We start from the raw sequence: 27894 nt of genomic DNA on the forward strand, positions 1-27894 counted from the left end.
AAGTGAGGGGTGGGTGGGGCAGCTCCCCCCAATCCCCTCCTCCCGCTGCTGGTCCCCAGAAGGGCTTTACTCCTGTCCTCTGCCAGGCAGCTCTCCACCCTGCAGCCACTGAGAGCTTTTGAAAATTCTAATCTCATCATGCCCCTCCTCTCTGAAAATCCTTCACTGCTTTCCTTTAGCTTCTTCAGGGTGCAGACAGAATTCCTGTTCACGGACTCCAAGCGCGCTCTCTCCCATGCTCTGCAGGCAGCCACACCTCTCACAAAGCCCCCTCACTCATTACACCCTGGCAACCCTATAATATCCATCCTGCCTCCTCTGCCTCCCTCCCTGCCAGAGCTTTGCAGGCTGCAGTCTGCCTGGCATGCTCCCACCCTGTCCTTGTGAAATCATGTGCACTCTTCAAGTCAAGCTCCTTGGCCTCTCCCTGGCTAGCTCAAGTCCCTCTGATAAATGTTCTCGTGGAATCCTGTGGTTCTTTTGGTCACAAATAGGGCAATGGGGATCATTATTTTAATGCCTGTCTACCCTAATAGAGTGTAAGCTTCTCAAAGTGGGGTGTGTTTCTGCCTTTGACTCACTACTCTATCCCCAGTGCCTTGCATAGCAGTGAATACATAGGAGGTCCTAGAAGAGGGGAATCAGCAAACAAGCAACCCTGGGCTCATGAAACAAGGACAGAGTGAGAGAGTGGCAACACTGCGCTTCTGTCCCTCGCTTTTTCACTGTGAGAGCTGACCAGGTCCTATTGGTAAAATTCTCCATTTCCAGCTGGCATTGTATGCAATCACTTTATTAGGGTCCAATAGGTATATCACAATACAGATTTATCCAACATGATCCAGAAACTGGTTACAGATATTTAAGACACAGGCTGTTTTGTGCTAAAATGCTTCCAACATCACAGAGGACAGATGAGTTATATATTGATAACAACTTTTATCTGGAAATACAGATGCTCAGCTCGCCCTCACTATTGGGCCCTGGTGCTTCAACTGAGTTAAAACAAAGAGGTGAAGATTGGCATTTTCTTGATGATGAATACATCTGGGCAATATTTCATAAGAACGCTCTCTGAGATACAGGGTAGCTCATGGAAGTCATTTTTAATTTATGGGTAACACTCAAATCAAAACCAGTAATTAGTAAGTTGAGCTGTGACTTGAGCATTTTTAATAATTGGAACAAGGGACATACTAACTTTACAAATAAACAGAATTTGAAATTTTAGCTGGGAGTGTAGAAGTGTAGGGTCTACGGAATATCCTTTATCATCTGTGAGCACAATAACTTCTTGACTATGGTGTTTGATATCTGCATCTCCATTATTCTAAGAAAACAACACTCCATAAGCACAGACAGTTATGGGGCCTATTGTTCGTGATCTATAGGATAAAAGCCACAAAACATCATAGAAAGTTACAAGAATGCAAATATTTAGCTAAGTAAATAGAATAAATATTGGGAAATTACAATATATAATACTGAATATCTACCAATAGGGAAAAAAATCCCAAACCTTAGTTACAGTGCATTCAGAATTGGGTAAAGCCAGAGAAACAAATTTGCAAGTATACAAAGTAGTGAGTATATATTTTTAAACATCCATTTAACAAATTCATGGTGCAAACTGGAAAATTTTCATAAATACTGTTCAAATGTTCATTTTGTGAGAAAATGCTTTTTCATGCACTAAATCACAAGAGCATTGATTCATCAGATAAAAAGAATACAGAGTAATTGTCTGAAACAAATACTTAGAGACTCATAGTCCTATAGGCTTGCAACTAAAGAATGCATGCATACTGTGATACACCAAATTGTCTTACAGAAATCATTAAGATGTCTTTTGCATCAAAACGCATAGGTAAACTCAATGCTATTTAATTTATTTATGCATATTATATGCTAGAGACTTTAAGCTACAAAATGCTTCTACTATCTCAACACACATACAAAATGATCATAAAAGTATCTGTGTATATATACCAAGGTACTCTCCAATTAGCCATCTATGATGAATAATGTATCTCCTCATGTCCCTTCATCTCTAAGTACTGTTTATCATGACCCAGGCCTTTCTGCCTTAACGAGGCCCACAGATGTCTGATTTACTTTCAGCACTCTGCATTAATAATTGATTGAAACTCTTAAAAAATTATTCTGGCACTGAAACGGAAGGTGGTGAGGCTCTCTCCAGAAGAATGCAAATGTGACCCTCTTACATCTGATTGGTAAAAGAAGCAGGGCTGCTGGGCTGCTGGCCAAACTCATCTGAGCATGGCCCCAAACCCACCTGCTGGCTATACCCACCGCCTGACCCATAGCTGTCTTGGTTGTACCCTCCTTGGTTATAGCTGCTCGAGTGTTTCTCCATTGAGTCTGAAAGGTATCTCTGTCCTGAGGAATGCCAGCCAGTCTCCTTGAAAACAAACCAGATATTTCCAGCCCAGAGGATGAAGTTCAAGAATCCAAAGACCTGAAGGAAAATGAAAGCAAATGAGTTGATAGACAAGACAGAAACCCAAGAAAAATCTCAATTTCAGAAAAAATCCTTCACAACACAAAGGTCATTTTCACTTCAATGTGTGGCCTCTTCCAATTTTTCATTTGGAACCACTATTTCACTTAGAATATCTGACTTTTATTGAATGCTTACTACATGCTAGACTCTGTATTAAAGGGCTTTATGTGTACTGATGCATTTAGTCTAAGAAGGTGCTATTATTATACCCATGTTAAAAATGTGAAAACTGAGGTTCAGCAAGGATAAGATGTCATTCAAGGTCACACGACTTGGTAAGTTGTAGACCGGTCAGGCCCTGTTATGTCCTGTTCTGTCCGACTCCACAGTCTGAGCCCTTGCCTACACCCTTTCTCTCCCCAAATGACATTATCCCTCACAGTGTGCAAGGTTTTGTTCAAGTGCATGGAGTAAGCTTTGATTCAGGTGGTATGCAGAGAAGCACATGCACAATCACACAATCATGTGCCCAGAGGTTGTGATTCTGAACAGTTGCACTCTCTGTGCCACCACTCACATGCAGAAGTGGACGCTGAAAGCAGGCTGTGGATGCAGTACACGTTTCATGTGGGGAGATGTAAATGTTTCCTCAAGAACAGAATGAGAAGCTTTCCTGTGGAAATTCCTCTTACTTTCTAGAAATAATGTGGTTTTGAGTCAGGGTCAAGTGTTACCTCCCCAGGGCCTACATGTTTGATGGAAGCAGACTGTTCACTGTTTCAAGAGGCCCCAAACAGAACAGTTGTTCTGACCTGGGAATTTCCCAGATAGGCCATTTTAACAGCTCCTTACAGGAGACATAACAACAGCATGATACCACGCTGTGGTGACACTGAAGTATATTCAGCAACCACTCAAATGACACTGGCCAGTCAAAATGCACATGGGACATGGTTCTGGAGTACCAGAGATAAAGCCCTTCGCCGGGCCAAGACTCATCCCTTGGTTGCTATTTGGTAGGGTGGTCCAGAGTGCCCCGGATTGGGGGGCTAGTATAGTCAAGATGAGGAGTGCTGGGGCCTGGAGCAGGGGCTGTTTACCATGGCATTTCAGTATTTCAGCAGCAGGTGGGTCGGGGCCCACTGACTGGGTATCAGCCTTGGAGTCGTCCCGTAGGTTTTGGAACCAGAGTGGCTCTGTACTTTCCTGCTCTGTGACCTTGGACAAGGCTAGCCTCTGGCCTTCATCATTTTTTTTCCTTATATGGAATGAGGACAGTTCTTTCTTCCTTGGGGGATAGCTGTGAAGATTAAAGAGCAAGTGTGTAAAGCAGCTAGATGGTGTGGCACATGTTGGGAAATGCCCACAGACTGGTAAGCAAACCTCTGAATCTTTTTAAATCTGAAACTTTAAAAAATATTTCCATGAATTGCATTCAATTGACTCTTTTGCCACAAGCATAACTGAAGTGGGTCGTTGATAGTGAAGCCATGTTCTTGAGAGACCTCAATGGCCAAAACAGTATCCATGTTCCCAGCTGATTTAATTGAAGACTGATTTATCCAGACATTCCTCTCTTCCTTCTCTCCTATTCCATCATCTTTTCTTCCTTTAACACTAACTGGTATTTATTTAACATTATTTTGTGCCATGTTCTAGCTTCCTTGCTGAGTGAGACACAAAACTTCTAGTATAATATTACATAATGAAATGGATTAATCATGACAGAACTCTAATTTACATACAGGACCTTTTAACCATGAGAACAATAACTATGATTTTTTCCATCAAAGGGGAGATTTAGATTAAATTCTACCTTTGTTAAGTATGTGTCAATATGTGAGCAGGAATCTTTTCAGACATGAAGGGGTGTGGCTGTGCCCAGGGCTGTAATTCTATGTTTCCTATTCCTTGGCCTCTCCCTTTTCCCTGCTGTTACTTGGTTTCTAAAAAAGTGATGCTCAAAAAGAACCTAGCAATCAGGGAAATGCAGCTTGAAAGTAAGCACATAAACAAGGCATTCCCCGGGGCACTTTTAAGGAACAGTGCTCTCTTGTTTCATTGTCATCACAGAGCCATCATGGGTCTCCTGGCTGGCCCATTTTAGGGGCACAAGAATCCCTGAATATTTTCTTGACATTTTGTTGCAACTGATATTAGAGTAAAGATTTTGATGCAAGCTCAGATGTGGAGACAAGAGAAAGAGATTAAAGGAGACTGATTATAGCTTGACAATGAATGTGGAACTGAAATCTAGATTATCTGAGAAGAGGTATCAAGATATGCAGGTGAAACTGGAAAGGCAGAAGTAGGAAGCATGGATAGACTAGTTATGCTCACTATCTTGGGAACCTTTGAAAGAAAAGTTGAGAGAATAAAAAAAATGTTCTTTCCCCCTTCTTTGGACTCTAACACTATGTGACACTAAAGAAAGTGAATATATTTTAGTAGCAGCTTTCAGCTGACACTTACTGAACATTTACCACATGTTGGGCACTGTGCTAAGTACTTACAGTGTATTATCACATCCTTTCAACAGTCTTGTGAAATCTGTTCTAACACATCCCCATTTCACAGATGATGAAACTAAGGCAGAGAGCTTAATTAACGTGGCCAAGGGCAATTACTTACTGAGTAGTGGAGCCAAGATTCTAACCCTGGCAGACTAACTCTAGAACTGTGTCCTTACTATTTTGAGTGGTGACAGCTTCAGGAGAATTGGGCTGTAATCTGGCATTGCTGCAACTACTTGGGAGGCCTTACGCAAGTCCCTTCGCATCAGTTACTTCTATTTATGACATCTGGAGAGCTCATCTACCTATTAGGTTAGTGTGACATATTAGATGGCAAAATGCTTTGAAGATAGTAAATTTTCTACCCAGGTAGAAAATGGTGCTTTTATTGCTGAACCATTTGCTTGTAGAGGTCATCTCTTGTGATATGTATCTGGCTCCTTATCTAAAACATACGCTTGCCTAGTAGGGTGGGTTCTGTGAGCCATATTTCTGCTGCATGACTCCCAAAACCCAGCCATAACTTATGATACCAAGATAGACACCTGGCCCAAGAGGAGCTAATGAGATTCTCTCCACGAGAAACTTGGGTTTGGACCAGAGTGATTTTAGTTCAGTCTAACATGTTTCCTTAAAAAGAAATGCAAACTCAGAAACTGTAGGGTGGCTCACTTCTCTTGTGTAAAAAGGAAAAAAAAGAATTCCATCTTAAAATTGTAAGAATAATATAAGGAGAGAGAGGTGAGGGCCGAAGGATGAGAAATGTCGGGTTTTCTGGCATTTCCCAGTTCTGGGCCCTGGGTTCTGACCTTGGAAGACACATTGCTAATGTCTTTCGCTTTTTATGAAAAGCAGGCTCAATATGATTTAAAGCCACAGAATTCTGTAATGAAAAAAAAATTGTTATATTTTAGCAGATTAATATCCTTTTCCTTTGCTTTTGGTAATATAAATTTGTATTTCCTTTGGACAGCCAAGTTGTAGTCAAGTGACTTGAACTTCTTCCTGGAACTTTGAATCTTGAGAATAATGTAACGTTAGATACAACCTGCTATTGACAGCAACTTGGTGACACCATTCTTTGGTATCTAACATCTAGAACCTTGCTCCTGCTCTAGATGCTACCTAGTTTTAGAGTCTGTTTCTTTACATTTTGTCAATTTTCTGAGCTACTCAATATCCTTCCGAAAATGTTTTTCCCTGATAAAGTTTGTCAGAAATAGTTCTATTACTTGCAACCCAACCATTCTAACAAATACAGACATTGGTACCAGAGTGGATGCAAAGAACAGACTTTAGGGGTATGAGGCTTGTTTTGCTTTAGCTGGTGTGAACTGCGTTTTCTGTCACTAGGACTTGGAAGGCCCTTACCTGATATGGATCTGTAATGGTAACAGTGCCAGACCTGTCCTTTCATACACCACAGTATTTGTTAACATCCATTTCTCTTTTTGATTTTGAGAGACATGTCACATTGTTTCTCATTCAAAATTCCCATCTTCTAATCTAAAACTTACTAAAGACATCAAAACTGGATTTAAATGGACTATGCATGATGACATAATTTATTGTAAAATTAATCATTAAACTAACAGACATTCAATTTTGTTCTTTGATTTTATCTTTGCTCTCTTAGATTTTGAGACCAGGATTACAATAATTTTCATTAAACAATGACTATAAACAAAGAAGTAGTACAGAAGCAGTAAAATATATTTTAAACACCTAAAAATACTCATCTACAGGTGTGGCCAGCAGTGAGGAAAAGTGACTATAGATGCTAATACTTACTACCTTACTAAGGCAACATTCACAGCTAAATCATCAGGAGCTGATGAGCAAACCTCTTTCCCTTCTGAAATTCCTTCTCAGATTAAATTTCAGAAAGCTGTAGGAACCTAAGTTAACCTTGAAGCAAAGATAATAATTTTTAAGGGTTGCTAAGGAATGTTGTTTCTTCAGCAAACACCACTGGGCCTTCTATTCCTCAGTAACTTCTGTTTTTTGTTGCCATTATAGTTTCTGTCTTTCTGAGACAGTTTCTTTCTTTGGAATAACAGAAGTTCTTACACTCATAAACTAAGAATCCAATTTAGGGGTCTTGCTATTTGTCAAATTTTCCATGTTCCTCTAAGAGCTCTACATTTTATGATAATATTTGACTTCTTAAAAACTAATATAGGTCAGCTTTTCTAAAGTTATCAAGCAGCTAAACTGAGAGCATGGAGAAGATTAAAAAAATTACCACGACTATTATAAGTATTTTTTATATTATGCACTTCTTTCTGTATTCAACTAGGGCTGTATATTTTTCTCCAGAACAGTCTACTGGATATATTCTAACCATGTGTGGCCTGAACAGTGTTTTCCTCCCAGGAAACCTCTATGTCATCAAATATTCCTTTTAACTTCTGCAAGGCTTCAGCCTTAAAGTTCAGGTTTTATATCTTCTTATGGCTTAGAATTTTGATGGGACTGTCATCCAAGCAGTGGCTGCCAAACCTGCTGGGCTTTTATTAAGACTCCGTAATTGGCAGCATTGAAGTCTAAGGGTTCTGACAATAGAAAACTTGAAAGCCAAAGAATCCTCTTGCACGTGGAGTGAAACATCACCTTTCAGATTGGCCTAGTTCTGAAGGCAGAAATCTCCAAGATGACTTATGAGATGGTTTTCTTATTTCCTTGACTGGCAAGCAAAGATTTAGGAGGAAAGTATAGATGAAAACATACCACAGATGTGTTTAAGCTGGACATTACAGGGCTGTGGACAGCCATGCATTTGTTGGATGGCTGTTTGCAAGCTGACATCAGCAACAATACTTCCTTGGGATCCGTTGCGACCTTGACATCAGACAATCCTTTGGCCCAACCTGATGAACCCACCAGCCACAAGAACGAAAAGACTACAGTGACGATAAAGTCCTACAGAAACAGACAGAAAGATAAGACAGTGTAAGAAATGTGAATTCTAGAAACAAATCGATTGGTTTACACAACTATTTGGCTTGATTTTTGGAAAATTCCAAGATTCCACAGCAGTGGAACCAGGGAAAAATTGAGAAAAAATTAAAGAAAAAAAAGTTTTATATTATTTTTCTATAAAATAAATAAAAATAATATTTACTGAATACTTACTATGCCCCAGAAATGATGGTAAGAACTTAGAGTCCTCATCGAATTGTTCCTATAAGAACCCTGTAGAGAAGTTTTCTGTCATTACCCTATTTGCACATGACAAAAATCAAGATGGAAAATGGTTGACCAGCATGTCTGAGATCCCCCAGATAATCGATCATGGAATTAGGATTCAAACCCAGGCACACCTCACTCTAGAGCACATCTTATCCCCATGTTATGATGATTTCAAATGGAGAGATCTGCTGTTTGTAGAGATTCCTGGATGGCAATACTCATTCATTATTTTTCATTTAACAAACCTGCATGTTATTAATTATATTTTTCAATATGTGTTAAGGAGGAGATAGTAAGAATTATGATATTTTGAGTGCCTTTTAGGGGCAAGAGGTTTTACACAACATTATCCTTACAAATGTCACATTAGATTGTCTTTTTTAATGCTCATTTTAAAGATGAGGAAATGGAGGCCCAGAGATAAAAGGACACACAAAAAAGTGGCAAAGCCAGAATTCAAATCCAGATCCATCTCATTTACAAAACCATCTGCTATGAGTACAGGGGAAAGAAGCTTCTTTATTTTTATCAAACAAAATCTCTATGGTGTAAGGGGATGAATATTAAAAAACAAACAAACTCCAAGCTTCTGATAATGGGGGCTACCTCTCATATCCTCCCTCATGACTCAGAGGGGTGGTGGGTAGCAGTCACTGTCCAAGTCGTAAGCAAACCATGTTCTAATACAGGACAGATTTTCAGGTTTACTGAATTTATGTTTGGTACTATAAAAATGTTGCATAGTGCTTACTTGGAATAAAAACAAAACAGAATAGTAATTTGGTGTACCAACTGAAATAGTCTTCTTTTTTATTCTAAATGAGAAGCCCCTTAAAGAGGAAACTTGACATTTGTCTCTTTCTTACCCAAGGGCAGTGTACATCTTATTTATTCCGATTAGACTTCCTTCATGGTATGGCCGGCTGACTTTTCATCAAGATCCTGTAAGCTACACCAAAGGTTCTCTTACAATCTAAAGATGTTGTGGTCGATAGGTCTTAGGTGTGAGCTTTATGGAGACTGCTCTACAGTGTTCAATACTGAGAGTGGCTGAGAACTCTGAGAAATGAGTCTCTTTTCATCCAGGGTTGCTGTGAATCATGTAACTCACTGGCTGACTTTTTCATGTTGGTTCCAGAAAATTTAGGGCCAATATGTTACCCACTCATAGGGTTTTTATGGCATGAGTTTTTGGACCTTATTCCGAACTTAGTTTATATACCCATCCTTCTATTCCCTTCTTCTTTCCTTCTCATTTTTAATTAATTCCATCTTGAGTTTCATATGTGCTTGTAGGCCACCACAAGTCATTTCTGGAATGAAATGGTAGCATAAACAAACAGGCAAACAAATACAACATCTATAGCTGTTTCAACATGAATAAGAAATTTGGAATTAAGAGTCTCAAGTGTTTGAGTTTTAATTAGAAATTCAATTCAAGGAAGACGGAGTACAAATAAATCAGGAACTGTGTCAAATACAACTTTCTATTCATGCTCAATTTGGTCCCTTACTTCATTCACTCATTCATGCATTTATTCATTCAAAGAGTAATTTTTGTGTAACGTGCCAGGTACTGAGCAAGGTCTTATGTGGGATTAAAAAATTAGAAATATGGACTCAGTGTCTTGGTGTTTCATATGTGTTAGGGGCCACAGATACCCTATAATTCCAACTATGAGATAGTAGTTGTCATTTTTATGCTCAACACAATTAGAAATAAACTTGTCAAAAAGGTGTTAAGATGGGGAAATTAGAACAGAGTCACATGAAGATACCTCAAATGGAAATTGGAGAAAATAATATAAATGTTTTTAGACTTATTTGTTAAAATAATAATAGTGAGAATACCTAAATTTACTGAGCACTTACTGTGTGTGAAGTATTTATTCCCAGTTTGCATGGACACACAAAGAAAGTGGCAGAGCCAGAATTCAAATCCAGATCCACCTCTGGGTAGATGCTCTCCAGAAATAGATCTGAAATGGATGCTAATCCTATCCCCATTTTATAGTTTAGGTAACAGAGGCACAAAGGGGTTAAATAAAATCTCTCAGAGTTATGAAGCAGGGAGAGGGGAAGCCTCTCTCCCTAGGATCGTAGGACTTCCTCCTGCTTCCACTACCTGTGAGCTTGATTAGTCAATATGGCCTCTCATTTCTGTGTTAAGGAATATTGATCTTAATTAAAACAAATGCACTAAAAAAGTTATAAAGTTAGATTTGAGGGCCTACTTAATTTAAATGTGACAAATAATAAGGAATCATTTTTCATAAACAAACTTCATGACTGAAGTCAACGATCTATGTGCTTGGAGTAAGTATGTTATTTTGGGAAACTAATCTTTTACCCCCAGTACCATTTTGTAAAGAGGGATCAGTATGTTATATGAAGGTGTCTCTTATACAAGTCAGAAGCTCAGAATGGGACTGAATTCTGATTCTGCTACTTACTAGCTGTGTGACCTTAGGCTATTTGCTAGACTATTTGAAGCCTCAGTTTAGGTCTAAGTTGGTATGATGACAATTTCTGTCTCATAGGATGGTTGTGAGAATGAAAATACATTTGTCTGCCTACTTCTCCCAAAAAGATGTCAGCTCCACAAGGGCAGGGACTGTGTCCACCTTGCTCATTGCTGGGTCTTGGCAGAAGAGATGTCACCGACATTTGTTGAGTGAGAGAATGAAGGAAAGAATGAATGAATGTACAAAATGGTCCCAATTTCGTTAAAAAAAATTTATATTTAGGTATATAACATTGTGTAAGAGTTTACCAAGTGGTAATGGTAGATTTAGGGATGATTTTTTTTTTTTGTTTTATGTAAGCCTGTGTATTTTAAGACATATTTTATAATTGGAACAAATCAAAACAATGTGGCAACGTGATCAAGACACTGATTGATTATATCAATGGCTCTCCCAGACAGAACCTCAGATGGCTCCATTTTTCCTTACAGCAGCCTGAGGATTTATAATTAGACCAAATAATAAATGTCAGTAGAATCGAGAGTTTTGCATCAAAGGGTTTCAGAAAGTAGCTTCAAGCCAGGCTTTGTGTAAGTAATCAAAGGGTGAAGATGGGGAGACTACGTCAAAAAATCTAGTTGAAGACTCTGTTAGCCTGAACTTGTTTTGGCTTTGGGTGTAAGCCTGAGTTTGAGGTTACTTGCAGGGAATGACATGTGGGGACAAATTCCTGACCCCCATTTCCTTCCATCCAATTTCCTGCTGAGGCTCCCATTGGCCAAACCCATGTGGCACCCAGAGGGTGGGGAGTCTCTGATGTAACCCACATAGTCACCTCCTGGGCACAGGGCATGGCAGAGAGGGCAGAGCATCCATCAGAAGCTGCCCTGAACTAGTGTCCCTGAACTAACAGCAAATTAGGAAAAGAGGGAACAACATTACACACCCAACAAGTGAAACAGAAGCTGCAACAGCTGTTGTCACCCACATTTACTGGGTGCTTCCTCTATGCCAGTCACTCTGCTAAGCGCTTGGACATCATTAACCTTACAACACAGGTACTTAGGGTGGCGCTACTTTTCTTGTGAGAAAACAGAAGTGTAGACAGTTCAAATACTTTATTTATAATTAATGCCTGGCTTGATTACTGTGGTGTAATCAACCTTTCCAACATGTTGGGGGGGCAAGATGCTCGGTGGTATATTTTTTTGTGGATAATTACCTTAGTTGATGTTTTCTAAGCCTTAGTTATTTTGGTACTACATAAACTATTTTGATTTTATCCACATACCTTTAATATTACATTTAAAGCAAATTACCCTTTCTACATAAATAAGGTTACCTCAGAAGGAAATTATATGTATACTAGAAATAGTAAACCAATACAACTTGCTGTGGATAGAAGAAAACTGCAAATACAGACGCTGTACAGTGAAAAAAAAAGTTCTAGCTGATGATGTTTGCACAAGGCTTTGGAGCCTAGGATCTTTGTTAAAAGGGAGATTAACAAGTGTTAGAGGAATATTGAATATTAGCATAAGTATAAGGATAGGGATAAGAAATACTAGCATGACCTAACTAGAAGGCTTGAAGTTAAATTGTCTATGGAGTAACCTTCTCATTCATGTTATGTAATGCCATGTTAACTGTCCACCTGAAACCATCTTCTGTGTCAGGAGGTAAATGCCTCCCACTTGAGAAGTGATTGTCTATTGATGGTGCAGACAAGGGCCCAGTTGTTTACAAATGCTACTATCCCTTGCATATCTAACAGAGACACAGTATGCATAGAAAAAACTTACACAGTTGTAACATTTACTCCTAGGTTATCACAGTGCTTGAAGATACCTTCTGCTAGCTTGCTTGTGTTATTTATTCCCATGAAGTAGAGACACTGCCATTCAGAAGGTGCTTTAATGCTTCCTGAAACCTTCCATACTCTGGATCTATGTGGCCCCTTAAAGCTCCAAGAAGTAGTCCAAGAGGTGTTATTAGCCCCATGTTACAAGTGAAGAAATGGCAGTCAAGAGAGAGCTAAGTGATTTGCCCATGGTCCATTAAGTGGTTTATAAAACATGCTCCGAATGATTGGTCTCTCTCTGTACCGAAAGAACACTGACACACTGTCTGATGATGTTTCTGCGATACATTTTAAGTATCCATTCAGTGATCCAAGAGAACAGCTTCCTCGGCCCAGGGGGCAGCCTGTGTGAATGCTGGTGGGGTGGTTTGTTTACATTTCTTTTGTTGGGTACGTAATTTTGTTCCCTCTTTTCCTAATTTGCTGTTAGCAAACTCATTTTTACTAAAATTCAATTTAATATACTAAATATGCTTGTCCTGGATCACTCTGGAGCATACAAGAGGGAGTCATTTTTGGTGACAGAAAACCTAGTAATTTAGAACCAGATGAGCCTGGTGGTATATTTTTTTGTGGATAATTACTTTAGTTGATGTTTATCCCTGAGAGTGGTACACTGCAGCTCCATTGGGTATTGGAAAACACTGTCGATTCTTTCATTTCTATCTATTAGCAAATGTTCCCAGTATTTCAACTCCAGTGACTCCATATCTGTTCTGCATACTTGATGGCTTTGCTGTTTTTTCTGTAGCTGACCGCTGATGCCCACACAGAGAGCCTATACCAGAAACCGGGCAGTCCAACAAGTCACCCTCTTCCTCAGTGTATCTGGATTCACTTCACTTGGTCAGCCTTCAGGAATCCCAGAGGCCATGAGTCAAGAAATACGGAAATCAAACAGCAAGACAGGAGCTCAGTTCTGAGAGCTATGGGCTTGTCTTGGAAGACAGAAAAGCTAAGCAGTGGCTGGATGGAAAAACTTTGTCCACTCTCAAGTTTGTTTTATTATTTCACTTGAAGGACTAATAACAATGACATGGACTTCTGGAGAATGTCTACAGTCTTAAACATGGTATCACAGAAGATCATTTAGTCTTTATAATAACTGCATGCAGATAATTATACCCATTTTACAGAAGCAGGGAAGATAAGTGATATGTCCAAGCTGTCACAAGTAACTGCGACTTGAATTCAGGACACGGGACTCCATATTTAGTGAGAGTTTTCCATTATGTGCAGGCCTTCTGAAGTTGGGTTACCTACCATTGTGGCAACACACACTTATCAATAAATAACACTAAGCTGCATAGGAAGAAAGGCATTGTTCTTCATAATTCTCTTTCACTGTGATTAGTAAAGGAGAAAGTCTCAGCTGGGTACTAATCTGTTTCTAGCACCTATTTAACAAACATTTATCACCTATTTATCAATAGAGTACTCTTTTTTCACCCCCACGGATTCATTTCTGTGATTATCTTCTAAGTATGTCACATAATGCTGTATTTCTATATCCAGTAGTGGTAAAGGGTTTTGTTCAAAAATACATTTTATTTAAGTTTAAGAAAAAAAATTTAAGAACAATAATAAATAATTCAAGGCCCAGGTGACAGACAAGGGGCAGAGAATGCCTGAAATTTCTCACCTGAGGTAGGACTACTGAGACTCTCACCCAGTGTGTCTAATAGAAACAGAATATGAACCAGAGATGTGAATCACTTGTGAAATTTTAAGTTTTATAGAAGCCACATTAAAAGAAACTGGTGCAATTAATTATGATTATAAATTATATGTATTTAAATAATAAAACCCAATATACAAAAAGATTATAATTTCATATAATCAATTTAAAAATCACTTACTAGTAATAAGATATTATAATATTAAAATATGTTATAGAATTTAAATTCTTAATAAGATATTAATATAAATTATTAATAAGATTTTTTGGTGTTTTTTTGTATTAAGTCTTTGAAATCTGGTGTTTATTTACCTACAGCACATCTTAATTCATATCAGCCACATTTTGCTATTTCTACCCTATTGGATAGCACATCTCTAATCTAGAATTAACAAATCCAAGTGCATTTATATCCATGGTCAACTGAGAGTGATGCCCCTTTTCCTGTTTTGGGCCATTGATATCACTATTTCTCTTGGTACTTGAGTCTGAGAAGGCCCTTGTAGTCATCCCTCAACTTAGCTTATACAAGTCCAACATGCCTCTTACATCCCTCCTGGTTTGTAGGCTCCAATATGTGGGTTGATATGGTGGCATAATGCTTTGCCCCACTGCTCCGGTGGAAGTCTGAAAGCAGATCAGTGTGACCAAAGGGAGGCTTGGTCCTTGCATAGTGGCAGCCCAAGGGAGGAGTGGGCCCACAGGGACAGCCCTGCCAAGTGGAGCTGCATTTCAGGCAAGGTGTAGGGTTTAAAGTATGACTTGACCGCTGTATTCTCAGGACACGTGCCAGGATGGTGGCTGGTGAAATGAGATGAAATACGAGGTCCCATTTTACAGATGGGACACTTCAGCTCAAAAGACACAGAACTTGTATTTGGAACCAGGGTGTTTGGGTCTAGGATCTGTTCTTAATCTATTATAACAGCACTCTATTGCCTTTAGAGGCCCATTAATTTATTGGCTCATAATAAAAATTAAGCTACAACATTAATACTTGGATTCGTCATTTACAGAGCAGTTATTATGTACTAGACACTGCGTATTCCATATGTTATTTATTTAAGTCTCATTGTAACACTTTGAGGGGCTATCACTGATCCCACTTTACAGATGAGAAAATCAAAATTCAAAAAGATTAAGTGAGTTCCTGGAGGTTTCAGAGTCACTAAGTTGCTAAGCCTTGTTTGCAATCAAAGTTTGCTGAGCTCCCAAGTCTGTTTCCCCCAATGGAAGGTGATTCTCTTTATATTCTAAACCAGCTTTACTGGGGGCCCACCATGTGTCAGGTATGATGTTAAAGTGCTTTACATATTTCACTTTGGTCCAGCCTTACCATAACCCTGTAAAGCAGCTGTTGCCCTATTTTACAGATGAAGGGAAGGGTGGCTTAGCGAAGTTAAGTGAACAGAAGAATTGGGTACCAAACTAAGGTCTGTTTGACTCCAGATCCCACTGATTCGTTCATCTGCCCATCATTCTGTCTGTCTCCTTTCCCAATCATCTGTCCAATATTTATATCTTCCCCCAACAGGCTAAGTGCTGTTCTAAAAACAGAGTAGAGGCTGGGAGATACCAGCCAGAGAGGTTCTGTTCTCAGCCCTCCTGTGGTTTATGCCTCTCCTTTCCCTGGGCTTTCTGGTTGTTCCATGGTGTTACTGTCAGATGCATTATTGTCCCACCGTCAATGAATGGACTTTGCAGGGAGAGATATATAGTGGATGCTGAAGCTCTTCTGTTACAAGGGCTGGCTAATAATTAATTATCTTATTTCATGTGTGAAGAATCTGACTTGTGCTTGAGAATCAATGTAGGATTTCATTTCTTATTCTCTTTTAAGTTCAATTTGATTGTGGACATACTGCACTTTTTCTTTTTCCAGTCTGTTCCCAGAGAACTTTATCCACTGATTTGTGGTTGCTCACCTGTGGAACTGAGGCCCCCTGTTTCTTGTTTTTGACTTATGAAAAGAAGACTTGTAAAGATCCTCTGCATCTCCCTCTTTGGCTCATCATAGACAATTGATTTCATAATCTTGGTGCAAGAGGGAGGTATTCTTGGCTGTCTGACAATCTCAGAATGGATGCAAAGTCCTCACTTTCTTGCTGCAATGCTACTCTGCATCATAGGTTGAAAACACTGCTTGAAATCTGATTTGATTTCCAATTGATCCTACCTAAGCTTTTCATTACAAATACCATAAACCTTTCAAAACAAGTTCATAGTAATTTTGGAAAATTAATAACTGTTCAAAATGAATTAATAGTGGAAGTAGTAGTATTACTAGTAACAGAAGCTATTGATTCAGTGCTTATGATAAGCAAGGCACTATGCTAAGACCTTTATATACATTATTCTACGTAATCTTCATTAAGAATTTGTGAGGGAGGTTTTTTAGAAAATAAAGTATCACATGAGGGCTAAGTTTTTTAAGTCAGGCAGCCCTGGGTTCAAATCTGAACTCTTACTAACTAGCTCTGGACCCCATTAAGCCTCAGTTTTTCTATCTGTAGAGGGGGCAATGATGACACATATTTTCACAGGGTTTTGCCAAGGATAAATGAGTTAATTCAATAAAATGCTTACCTCAGTGCCTGACAAATAGTAAGCCCTCAGTGAATTTTCACACATACACAGGAAAATTCTATATATACTAATTGAATATACAACAGTATAGAAAGGTATATCGGTATTATTCAGTGGGTTTTGGTGGTCAAATACATCATGTGGGTTCATTCAGTTATTTGACAAATCTATAGTAAGAACAGACTTACTGATACTTAGGTATCAGGTCTTAGGAATACAGTAGTTATTAAAAACAGACATGGCCCCAGTCTTTATTCTGTTGGAGGAAAGACCCTACTGAAAAAATCACTTAAGAATGTATAATTACAAATGGTGATAATGGCTTTGCAGGAAAAGGACTTGGTATGTTGAGAGGAGACTGAAGCACAGAGTACATGTGAGAAATGACATTCACATCTGGCTGCTTTTGACTTCAAGTCTCCCACCATGTCTCCTGTATGCTACATTCCCTCCAGATGTTTCATCTATACCCTGCCTGACATCTGGTGACTTCCAGATATGTTTACAGTGCCCAAATGTTTCATGTCAAGTACAATAAAGCTGGTGATTAATTGCCTAAATCTTAGTATTTTCATCTAGCTGGTTCTATGGTAGTACCAGAAATAATTTGGAAGTGCTAAAAAATACATCAAAATGAAAAAGATTGATATGGTGTTCAATAGGCATCTCCAAATTTCTGGATATGGCCTTGGATAATTTTATAAATGTAATTTTTTTCTCCCAGTTATTTTTAAGACATCCAAACTGGTTTTAGCAGTTGCTTCACCCCTGGGTCTAAGACGTGGGCCTCTTACTTGTTTCCTGTACTTATGGGAAGATGTGTCAAAACCAATAACCAACCATTTGGAAGGAATAGCATTTTCTGCATAAGCTACCAGCTCATTTAGAAACATTTAACCCTGGTTGTTTCCCTAGGCTTACAAACTTCTAGAGTTTGAGGTCCAGAAAGGCAGGAAGACTCTTCTGCCAACATTTAGATTTGTAAACAGGTCCAACTCAGACCCTTTACTTCGGGGCCCACTTTGTTTATTGCTTGGCTTTCTAAGAGAGAGGTTGGCCGGTGTGCAAATAGAGAGAGCCAACAGCCTCAGGAGACAAGTTGGCCACCGAAATTCCCAATAAACAAGCAGGCATGCCCTCCTCTTAGACCTCCTGCTAGCAGCATGGCCCAATAAATCTTGGTCCTGATCAATGTCAACATGCATCCTTTTTGGGCATGGAGTAAGCAGGAAGCAGAGAAAAGCCCAAAGCTTCCTCTTGCCACTAATTCATAGGCCTTCCAGATAAGCCATTTTGTGGCATATTTAATTTTCAACATGAATCTGTTTTGAGAAGCACCCAAGGGACAAACCTAAAAAAACAGTCTTGGACACAGTAAGACCTGTGCAGCTTTCCCTGTCCCCCTAGACTGGCCTGTGCCCCACAAGGAACTGGAAAGAATGTACTTCATCCTCCCCCAGAATTACGTAATATTAGAGTGGGAAGAAACTCCCGAGATAAATCCAGGCTGTCAAATACTCCTTTGAAAACATAATCTTATTGTTAATTTACTATTCTATACTACTGAGATCTCCCAGATAGGGCATGGAAGAATTGATAAGCATAGCTAGAAATAATACAATAGTGCAAATCTGATCATGGATTTTAAAACCCTGTGGGCCTTATAGTGGTCACATCTGTAACATGGAATAGGAATGCCTACTTTGCGGGATTATTGTAAAGATTAAAATGAAAAATGTTAAGCACGGAGACCAGACTATTTTAATTGTTGCATTAATGGTTGGGATGATGATGGTGATAAAGGCGATGAAATCTTCAAGTGTCATGGCCCAGATTTGTCAGGATCAAGGACATCTGACCATAAATTCAGCTGTAATGACTCGATTTGTGTTTCATTCTGTTCTTTTGAAAACAGATTCAGTCTGCTGAGGTTAAATTCATACGACCACAATTTTGTTAACATAGTCTAAAGTTTGAGCCAACGATTCTCTGTGTGTAGAGCTTTAAGCCTATTTGGCAACAACCTGTTTTGTGTGTGTGTGTGTGTGTGTGTGTGTGTGTGTGTGTGCGTGCATGCGCGCACGTGCATGAGCACGCACATACATACGTGTGTGAATATTTCATCTGTGTAAAATGCGAGACTGGGTAAAAACTGTGCTAAGACATGTAAGGCTATTTGAAGAAGTTCTGTCCGGGGAAAATGAGCCCCTGCTATGATCAATGAGTGCTCTGATCATTGCTATGTTCTCAGAAAGCACATAGTAGGTGCTATTTAAATTCTATCCACATTTGGTCTCATTCAATGGATTTTAAGTTTCCTGGGGATTGGTCAGTCTTAATCACCTGTGTCCTAGTGCCTAGCCAAACACTGACCATATATGTGCTTCTCACATATATATATCCACTATGAGATATGCAAGAAGAAAGGACAAAGACTTCACATTTGATGGGGTCACTTGGAGGGAAAATCATCTGGATTTCAAAAATCTGCATGTTTCCTGAGTTATCTCACATACAAGAAACTCATAACACTGGCTGCCTATAAAAAAGAAAATTAAATGTCTAGAACATAGGGATGGAAGAAGGGTTTTTTAGGGTTTATTTTTATTATTTTCTTTACGTATACCTTTCCCCCATATATTCTTTAAATGACTGAATTTGAAAACGTTAACATAATTTTAGAATAAGCATATTTTACTGAATTTGACCTTTGGCAATTATGAGAAACTTTCTGTTTAGGGGAATGATTATGATTATATTTCACACTTCCCTCCCACTGACTTTTTTTTTTGCAAGTGAGCAAGAGGTGTTAGCACAGTTAGGTTCATGAAAAGAGCTGCTATTTTTCAAGCATTCCTTATGTCTTTCTAGAATTGAAGACCCATTATTCTGTCATACATCAACCCATCTGTCAGCCTGCAACAGATGGTTAAAATGAAGAAGTTCTAAAATACCAAGGAGGAAATTACCGTGCACTTCACCAGCCATAGCTTAAATCCACTCTGACTTCAGAAATTCCTTTGCCATTTCCCTCCTCATCATACCAAGTGAAAGTAAGGAAAAATATTACATTTGAATTACAAATTAGAAGCCATTCCTCAGAAAGATGGCTAGTGGAGTTTTAGATGTTGGCTTTACTCTGTTGGTTGGAGAGAAACAGACCTGAGTTCAAGTCTCAGTTACGCCTCTTCTTGGCTACATAGCCTTTGGTCATTATGTGACCTTGTCAGCCTTCATTTCCTCAATTGAAATGGGAGAGAATTGATTGTCTTAGAGAATTTTTGCAAGAATGAAAAAAGAATGGGTAACTTGTGGGGGTAACAGCTTGCACAAGTAGGCACCTGATAAGTGATAATTATTTTCACCATTGGTTTCCTATGTCCTTATCCCATTCCCTATAACTTTCTTCCAGATCAAAGATTCTGTATCTGCTGCAAGCAAGATTTGAGCAGATGCCTAAGGACAGAAGGAAGACCGACATGAAAAAGCAACAACATGTGGGTGAGTCTGGGTGTGTTTGTGTCTGTCTGCAATGTGTGCTGTGTACCTAATGCATCGAGACCTTGTGTTGTTGTTTGGTGTGTGTGTGAAGAGAATGGGCCGAGAAGCACACGGAATTGAAATGTTGTTGCATTCTAGGGGAGCACATGTGTTTGGAAAGCCTGAGGGTACCAGGGACTTCTGCCTAAACTCTCTCAAACAGAGTGATCATAAGCTTTTTTGGTTTTCATTTTTAGTCTGGATGAAATAAATATTTGTGATTTTTACCCTGTCTGGGCATAAATATTAATTGAATCATAACTTATGTTTCATGCTGTATTTAGCTGATAACACTTATTTTTGTCAGTTCTATCATATTTCCAACATATAACTGTCAGAACCTAACACTCACAGTTTTTTGCAGTGGGAGTTTTTGGAAGGTTAGTCTCCCTCTCCCCGATACTACTCTTTCCTAAGTGCTGATGTGTGTGATAGGAGATAATGGCAGGTCTGAAGGCTTTGAGAAGCAAGGTGCATCGCAGAGCAGGGCTTCTCCACTTTATGTGCCCTGGAGATCCTGGGCCTCTTGTTGAAATGCACCTTCTGACTTAGGAGGTCTGGAGTAAGGCCTGAGAGTCTGCATTTCTAACAGGCTCTCATGTTATGCCAGGGCTGCTGGTCCAGACTTTGAGAAGCACAGTCTGAGCCTACGTGAGTCTTGCTCCAGAAAGTCTTCCCTGTCTATTCCACCGTCCAGGGCTCTCCTTCGTCCTGGTCTCAAAGACTTTCCCACTCCATTTTGCACACATTACCATTCAGTCTAATTTTCATATATGTAGGTCTGATTTTCCCAGTTCAATTTTCAGATAACTTTCTTCCTTTTTGTCTTCTAACATTTATTAATTTTTACATATCAGCACTGTGCTAAATGTTAACCTCACTTACTTCTCAATGATAAGGTAGGTCCTATTACTACCATCAGTTAACAGGTGAGGATATGGAGGCACAGGGAGGTTAAGTAAACTGCCCAAGGTCACCAGGTGGCAAGTGGTAGAAGCAGGACACAAACCCGGTTTGACTCCAGAGCCTGGGGACCCAATCGTTAAGGCTTTGCTAAGGTGATGTCTTACTGGAACTGTGTCACATAGATATCTTTTTAACTGTGGCAGTTATTCCAGTGTCACATTAATAGCTATAAAGCACACAGAGTAAAAATCTTATACTAATAAAGAAGAAACACATATGCATATGCCATTTTTTTTCTTTTTTTTTAAATTGGCCACTTGATGAAACCTGTGGACCTGAGTATCAGGAGATTAAGACTAGTATCATTAGACAAAATCCAATAATATGGACTTAGCTAAAATGGATATTATTAGAATCTGGTCTTGAGTGGTTATGCTATGTGGGCACATAGCCATATTATATGCCATATTGTATCCTGTTTATGAGAGAAAGAAATGGACCATTAAAAAAGTGAAGGCTCTATGTAAGACATTCTTAGTCACAAAGAAAACCCTGATTGCACACAAATTTGCAGAAATTAGCTGAATATGTAATAATCTTATACCAGTTTGCAAAGCTGCCCCTGTTAAGTGCTGCTCATATTACTTCTTTAAAAAAAAAATCTTTCATTATTACAAAAATGAAGCTAAATAGAAAGTGCTTTTTTTAAGAGCACAAAGAAAGCTGCATCTCATTCAAGAGGTAAGTATGCAACCTCCTGGTTGCATATCTCAGGGATCAACCCTGTTCCATGTATGCACTGTGGCAAACAGTCTTGAGCCTGGGAAATAAACATTTTGCAAGTACTTTGTTTTGATGATTTTCAGAGCCCGTGAAAGCCAAATTATGGTACCATCAAGGTAACTGTGTGTAGCTTAGGTTAAAAGGAAATCCACACTTGCAGTAACAATAACCTTTAAAAATGTGTTGGAAATATGAGAACCATACACAAGTGGCGATGGAGTCTAAAATCCTTTTGTAATGAGAAAATCACCAAAAGTTGAAATATCTCTGACAAGCCTTTCAAGTCTCCCATAGTGAGCCGTGGTCTTGCCTTGTTCATGTGTAAGGCTATGGTCTTATGTTTAGAGGCCATGCATGAAAACTGTGTACCTCTGAACACTGGAATTGCTTCCATGCAGGGAGATGCTCTCACTGTGAGAGACACAAGGGAGCTGAGATGTATACTGCTCCGCTGATGCATTCTGATGGGGTGGCAGTATGATTGCCTGCGGACTGGAATTTTTTTCTGTCTACATCTTCATTCAAAATGTGTATGTGCACATTTTGTAAGCTTCTACCTTTTTTTTTTTTGATAAGCACATATTGTTGAGTTATCTTATGTCAAACGTATATACACTGTACTCTGCTATGTTGCTGGCTTAAAATGGCCACGAGGTTTTTTGGTTTGGTTTGGTTTGGTTTTGGCAACAACCCCATGCCCCAACTCCCACCTTACCCAAAGGTTTCAAAAGAATAGTCCTCAACCTATTGCTCCCTTGAAGTAACTGATGAAGTGTCAAGCTGGAGCAGAGACTGGATGAGTCTTTTTTTCTGGGTTAGTACATAGCTTTTCTGATCATACTCAGGACAGTGGTAGAAACACACCCCTTGGGAGTCCCTCCTTGACCATTTTACCATCTCTTTGGTTTTCATTCTTTAGAAGGGCAGTAGAACATAGGGGTTAATTGCTATAGCTCTAAAGTCAGTTTTAGATTCTTCATTGCTGACTCAATGTATGACTTTAGTCAAGATCCTTAAACCCTCTCAACCGTAGTTTCCCTGTCTGTAAAATAAAATAGGGATATTACCTATCTCACAAAATTTTGGGAGGATTAAATGAGATGTAACATACACGAAACTCTCATTACATGTCTGATGTACACTAAGTGTTCAATAAATATGTTAGCATTATTATATCCAGGTGTCTAAGACATAGGCCAGAATTGTTTAACAAAGGAGACTGGCTTGTCAAGAATGAATTCCCAAAGCAGATCACTGGTGGCAGAGGTGAAGCATTTCTGGAAGTGAGACTGAATGCTGGACGCCAACCCACTTGACTAAAATGGGAACAACCTATGGGTTGTTCAGGACAGACACTGGCTAAGTGGTCACAAAATTGAAGTTTTCACGTTGTGTTAATTTAAACGCCGACATTTGCATTAGGTTGATGCTTGAGCTTCTTGGAAGCTAAGCGGCAGCTTCCCAGCAGAACTGCTTTTGCGGCCCTTATACCGCACTGTGGGCCCGGCTTTTGTGGGTATTTCCTTCCACATTATCCTGAGATCTACTTTCACTGCTATTTCACTTCCCACAGGCCGTGCCTGGTTTGGGATTTGTATTGCTACAAGCAATGAACAGTTATTAAAGTAGTTTTCTAAGTTACATTTTTACTTGCCGAAGGCACTTAATTCCATGAATTTGGGGATGAAATGCAGTGTTATTCTCAGGTTCTGTTGTGTTTGCTAAATCACTTGCGTGTTACCAGTACACATGTATTTTCTGTAAAACAAGTGAGACTTTCTCAAAATTGTGATTTCTATTCTAAAGAGGTTTTAATGAACTTTGCTCATGAAAAAAAGTAATCAAATAGCTTTCTTTTTCTAATATCCACCAACCTCTTTGTTTCTAAAAACAAAACGGATGTGAAGACTAATTTCACCTTAGCCATTAAACAGCTCCTACCTCAACTGGGTCATATAATTGCTATTTATAAGCATGAATGTGAAGACCTTTCAAATGAAAATTTATAATTCATTTTTAATAATTTAAAAATGGAGCATCCTCCATTTCATCCCACCCCTGCCTCACTTCACATTCAAAACTAAGGAAAATTCCAGAGTGTTCTTCCTTAAAATGACAGACAACACGTTTTATGTTTGTCTGTTTGTTCTTATAGCTAGATACGAGGCATCAACGTCAGAAAGAATTTAAAATTACTTATGCGTGAGAACTAGGAAAGTTAGGTATAGTCCAGCACAATACAAAACACCAAAAGAAACACAAAATCAGGAAACATCACTGATCATTCATTCACTTTCCACCATGGGTCTTCTATGTATTGGGGATAGAATGGTGGACAAAAGCAAAATTCCTGCCCCTGCAAATGTAACTTCCTGTGCAGGAGCTGGGTAAAAGAGTAAAGTGGGTAATGGTTTGGATAGTGGTTAAGTGTTACGGAGAAAAAACAATGAGAGGAAGAAGGATAGGGGGTGGGATGTAGGTAGGTGACCAGAGAAACCTTACTAAGAAGATAGGCTTTGAGTAAAGCCCTGAGGAATACATGGAACCAGTGTGGGTATCTGGAGAGAGCCCTCCAGGCAGAGGGAAGAGTAGGACGTCTACCAATAGCAAACTCAACCAGCTCAGTGTGTCGGCTTGGTGGACCCACCCCTCTGAACTCATGCAGTTTTGGGGCACAGATGGGTCAGGCTCTTGGGTGGTTATTTCATCAGGATACATGTTGGGGCTCTGTTTACCCAGATACAATTATGTACATGAAAAAAAAGTACCACTGTATTTCTAAATTTTCTTTTAAGCTAGGGATGGTTAGGGAAAACCTCTCATTTTTTTCATTGCAAAATCTTTTAGCTGGGAGATCTTCTGATGGTCAGTACTACTACCCTAAGTTCTTTGAGTTTCCTTTGAGAGCCCTTTCTTCATTTAATCCCTGAAATATGGGAGTTTGTAAGGTCATAACTTCTCTTTTCACTCCTTTCTCTCCTCTGAATTTTGATCCATACCCCATCTCTTTGCTGTTCTCCACCTGTGGATGTCCTCCAGTCCTCCAGTTTAATTTGTTTGAAAAAGAGTCAGTGTCTCTCCCCCTAACCTCTTCCTCCACCTGCAGGGAGCAGCTTGGCTGGATGCTACACGGGGAGCCTCCCGAAGCTCCTCCTCCCATGCCTCCCCTCCAGCCTTCCTTGGGGACAGTGTACGGTGGTGGCTGCCAGCCCAGGCCCTGGATCGGACAGTTCTGGCTTCACTTCTGGCTCAGCCATTCACCATCCATGCTACTTACCTTGGGCCTCACTTGGAATGGGAATAAACACACTTAGCTCATAGGATTTCTGTGAGCTCTAAATCAGTAATGCATGCAAAGCCGTTGGTTTCACGCTTGGCATGAAATCAGTGCTCAAGACAGAGGTGATGTTATGATTAGACTCTTACTGCTTCCTCTTCAGACTATTACATTCATCTGCCAACCACCCCCACCCCATCCTCCCTCCATTACCAGCACAGTATTTATTCACATAGCTTTTTAAAGTGCAGGTTTGCTAATACCCTTCTCCAGTTGAAAACTTCCTTAGAATTCAGCATAGAATTCATCGGCCTTGAGAACATTTTTTTGAGGCAGAGGCACAGGAGCAGTCAGAGATCTTTTATAGAATGAACGTCTGTGCTCCACAATTAGGCTCAAGCACCCTTTAATAGCCTCATCTCGTACTAATTCCTCCACCTTTAACGCCCTGTTCCTAACACACTTTCCCTCCTCACACCTGCACACTCACGCACCCTCCCTCACGCCACACCCGCCCTCATGCATGCACACACTCCTCTGCCTCTTCTGTGTCTGGCTGTTCACTCCACTCCTCTACTCATGGAAGAAGCTTCCCACCAGCTTTGCCCACAGAAACCCAGCTCTTGTTCTCACACTGGACTTCAGCTCCTCAAAAAAAAATCCCAAGTTTCTCTGGTTGAATTCCATCTCCTGTTCTTTATTTCTTCCTATACCATATTTGCTTTTCCCTCATTCTAGCCCCGGATCCAGTGAGCCAAACTGACCTAAAGCTAGGACTCTATAATTTAACGTTCTCTGGGTCTCAGTGCCTAGCAAAGTGTTTTACATATAATGATTTCTCAGTAACTGTTTGTTGAATTCAGTTAGGAAGATTTAAGTCTCTAAGAGCCAACTGTAAACATGCAGACAGTATTTAAGCATTGCATTTACCCAGACACCTGCTGCTCCCTGGTTCACAGTTTACCTTGCAGCTGAGTGTGAGAACTGTATTAGCATAGCCATCTGCCTTACAAATTGCAAGCAGGCCTGGAGTTGCCCATTCTTTGCATCATGACACCTTACATTTAATTCTCCTCACCAGTAAGCCTTTTCAGTGAGATCTCCCACCTGACAATTTAGACCAGAGATTAAAAACTGGTGCAGCCAGTTTGACTAGCTGAAAATCATAGCATTTAGGGGTAGAGTGCATGTAGAAATGGACCGTCCATGGGTCCATGTGTCACACGTTTTCGAGGCTTACCTTTATCCTGGTCAATATGTTGACCAATCATTTGGAAAAAAGATTTGGATAACATGTCTTCTATGCATGGAATACTATGGTCCAGCCTGACTGTTAAGCAGAATGATGGCACAGTTTAAGAAAATCAGACAGCTGTTTCTTCAAACTTGGAAAGTCATTCCAAATGAGAATTCCCTTCCTATTGGGTGAGCAAAATGGCCAAGAACTTTCTAAAATTAGTACCAGTTCCCTTATCCTTATACAAATCACCATCTGGTGTTTGTTTCATGTCCTTGCAGAAAGCCAACTGAAATAGAATATATCAAGTACCAGTAACATTTTATTCTGAAAGGCCCACGTGATATCAAACACATACAAAGCAGTGAAATCTCTAAACCTATACAAGGGTAATGGATGCTTTTGATCTTGTGGCGACGATGTTAATCTAGTCTAGGAAGAGATGGTATATGACAGTCTCAGTTGGGGATTTCGCTACTGCAGTTATGTGTCAGGTGGTATTACAGGATAAAGGAAGTTATTAAATTTAATGATAGTAACTTTGTCCCTAATATCTGCTTATAATAAAACCACGATGCTTTGGATCATAGTGAAGTAGGCAGTTATTTTCACAATAACTGCACTAAACATTATAAACAACTGGTTTTTAGCAAAATAGAATTTAGTTTTTCTAGAAACAGAAAAAGGAAAATAGAAAGTTAACTTGAAGCATCAGTCTTTCTTCCAAAGCCTAGGCTTGGAGAAGGTCACAAACCACATATGAGTTATGTATGTGAGTTTCTCTATAAGATCTCTTTAATAAGTTTTTATATAAGATCATTCTGAGTCCCTCCTTCCCCACCCCATCCCCAACACACAAGGTATGCTTGTGGCTGAAGATAATTCTACTTGCCCAGAGAACATGAGGCCCAGGCCTTCTGCCATGTTTCCACAGTCTTGATGATTAAATTTCCTTTGAAAAACTGACAACAAAGTCTGTTGAACATTGTTTCTTCTGCAAAGCTTTTCCATACAGTCCCGGGTAGGGTTAATCTTGACATCCATCTGTAGCCAGAGCATTGCAGGAACTCCAACTGTAGCTTGGAGCCATGAGAACCACATCTTGGAAAGGTTATTTTTATTTCCAGTCCCTAACTGGTTCCTACACAGGGATGACCCCTTGGTGATTGAGCAAGGCTAACGGGTGCAGGGATGCAAGCTGAGAGAGTGTTCCATGTTTGTGCTAAAAACGGAGGCAGGGCAATCTTGGAAGGAGGAAAACTTGAAAGGCTTAGAGAGGCTGGTGGGGGGAGGTTCAAGAAGCAGAAGAGAAAGTTGCTGGCCTCAGAGCAGTCAGCTGGCATAGGGTGGGCATGAAATGGCAGCCTGGAAAGCCTCTAACAAGGTTTTGTT

At 39.6% G+C, this 27894-nt stretch overlaps 1 protein-coding gene and 1 long non-coding RNA gene across 4 annotated transcripts in view; one reads left to right on the forward strand and one right to left on the reverse strand.

The window, feature by feature from the left end:
• Positions 1 to 777: 777 nt before the first annotated feature.
• Positions 778 to 27894, reverse strand: part of SYNPR (synaptoporin) — a 287830-nt gene continuing 260713 nt past the window's right edge. For 2 of the 3 annotated variants that reach the window (XM_036878239.2, XM_036878240.2), the window contains 2 exons: positions 7708 to 7899; positions 778 to 2479 (listed from right to left, as the gene is read on the reverse strand). In XM_036878239.2, the coding sequence (XP_036734134.2) occupies positions 2222 to 2479; positions 7708 to 7899 (450 nt within the window). In that variant the 3' untranslated portion in view covers positions 778 to 2221. The remainder of the gene's footprint in view (positions 2480 to 7707; positions 7900 to 27894) is intronic. The other variant, XM_036878241.2, reaches the window with a different exon arrangement.
• On the forward strand, positions 19640 to 25303 carry LOC130684958 (uncharacterized). The gene is made up of 3 exons (XR_008999388.1): positions 19640 to 19812; positions 20172 to 20260; positions 25095 to 25303. It is a non-coding gene; the product is annotated as an uncharacterized LOC130684958 (long non-coding RNA).

The sequence above is a fragment of the Manis pentadactyla genome, chromosome 1 (assembly GCF_030020395.1).
Source record: "Manis pentadactyla isolate mManPen7 chromosome 1, mManPen7.hap1, whole genome shotgun sequence".
NCBI classification, from domain to species: Eukaryota; Metazoa; Chordata; class Mammalia; order Pholidota; family Manidae; genus Manis; species Manis pentadactyla.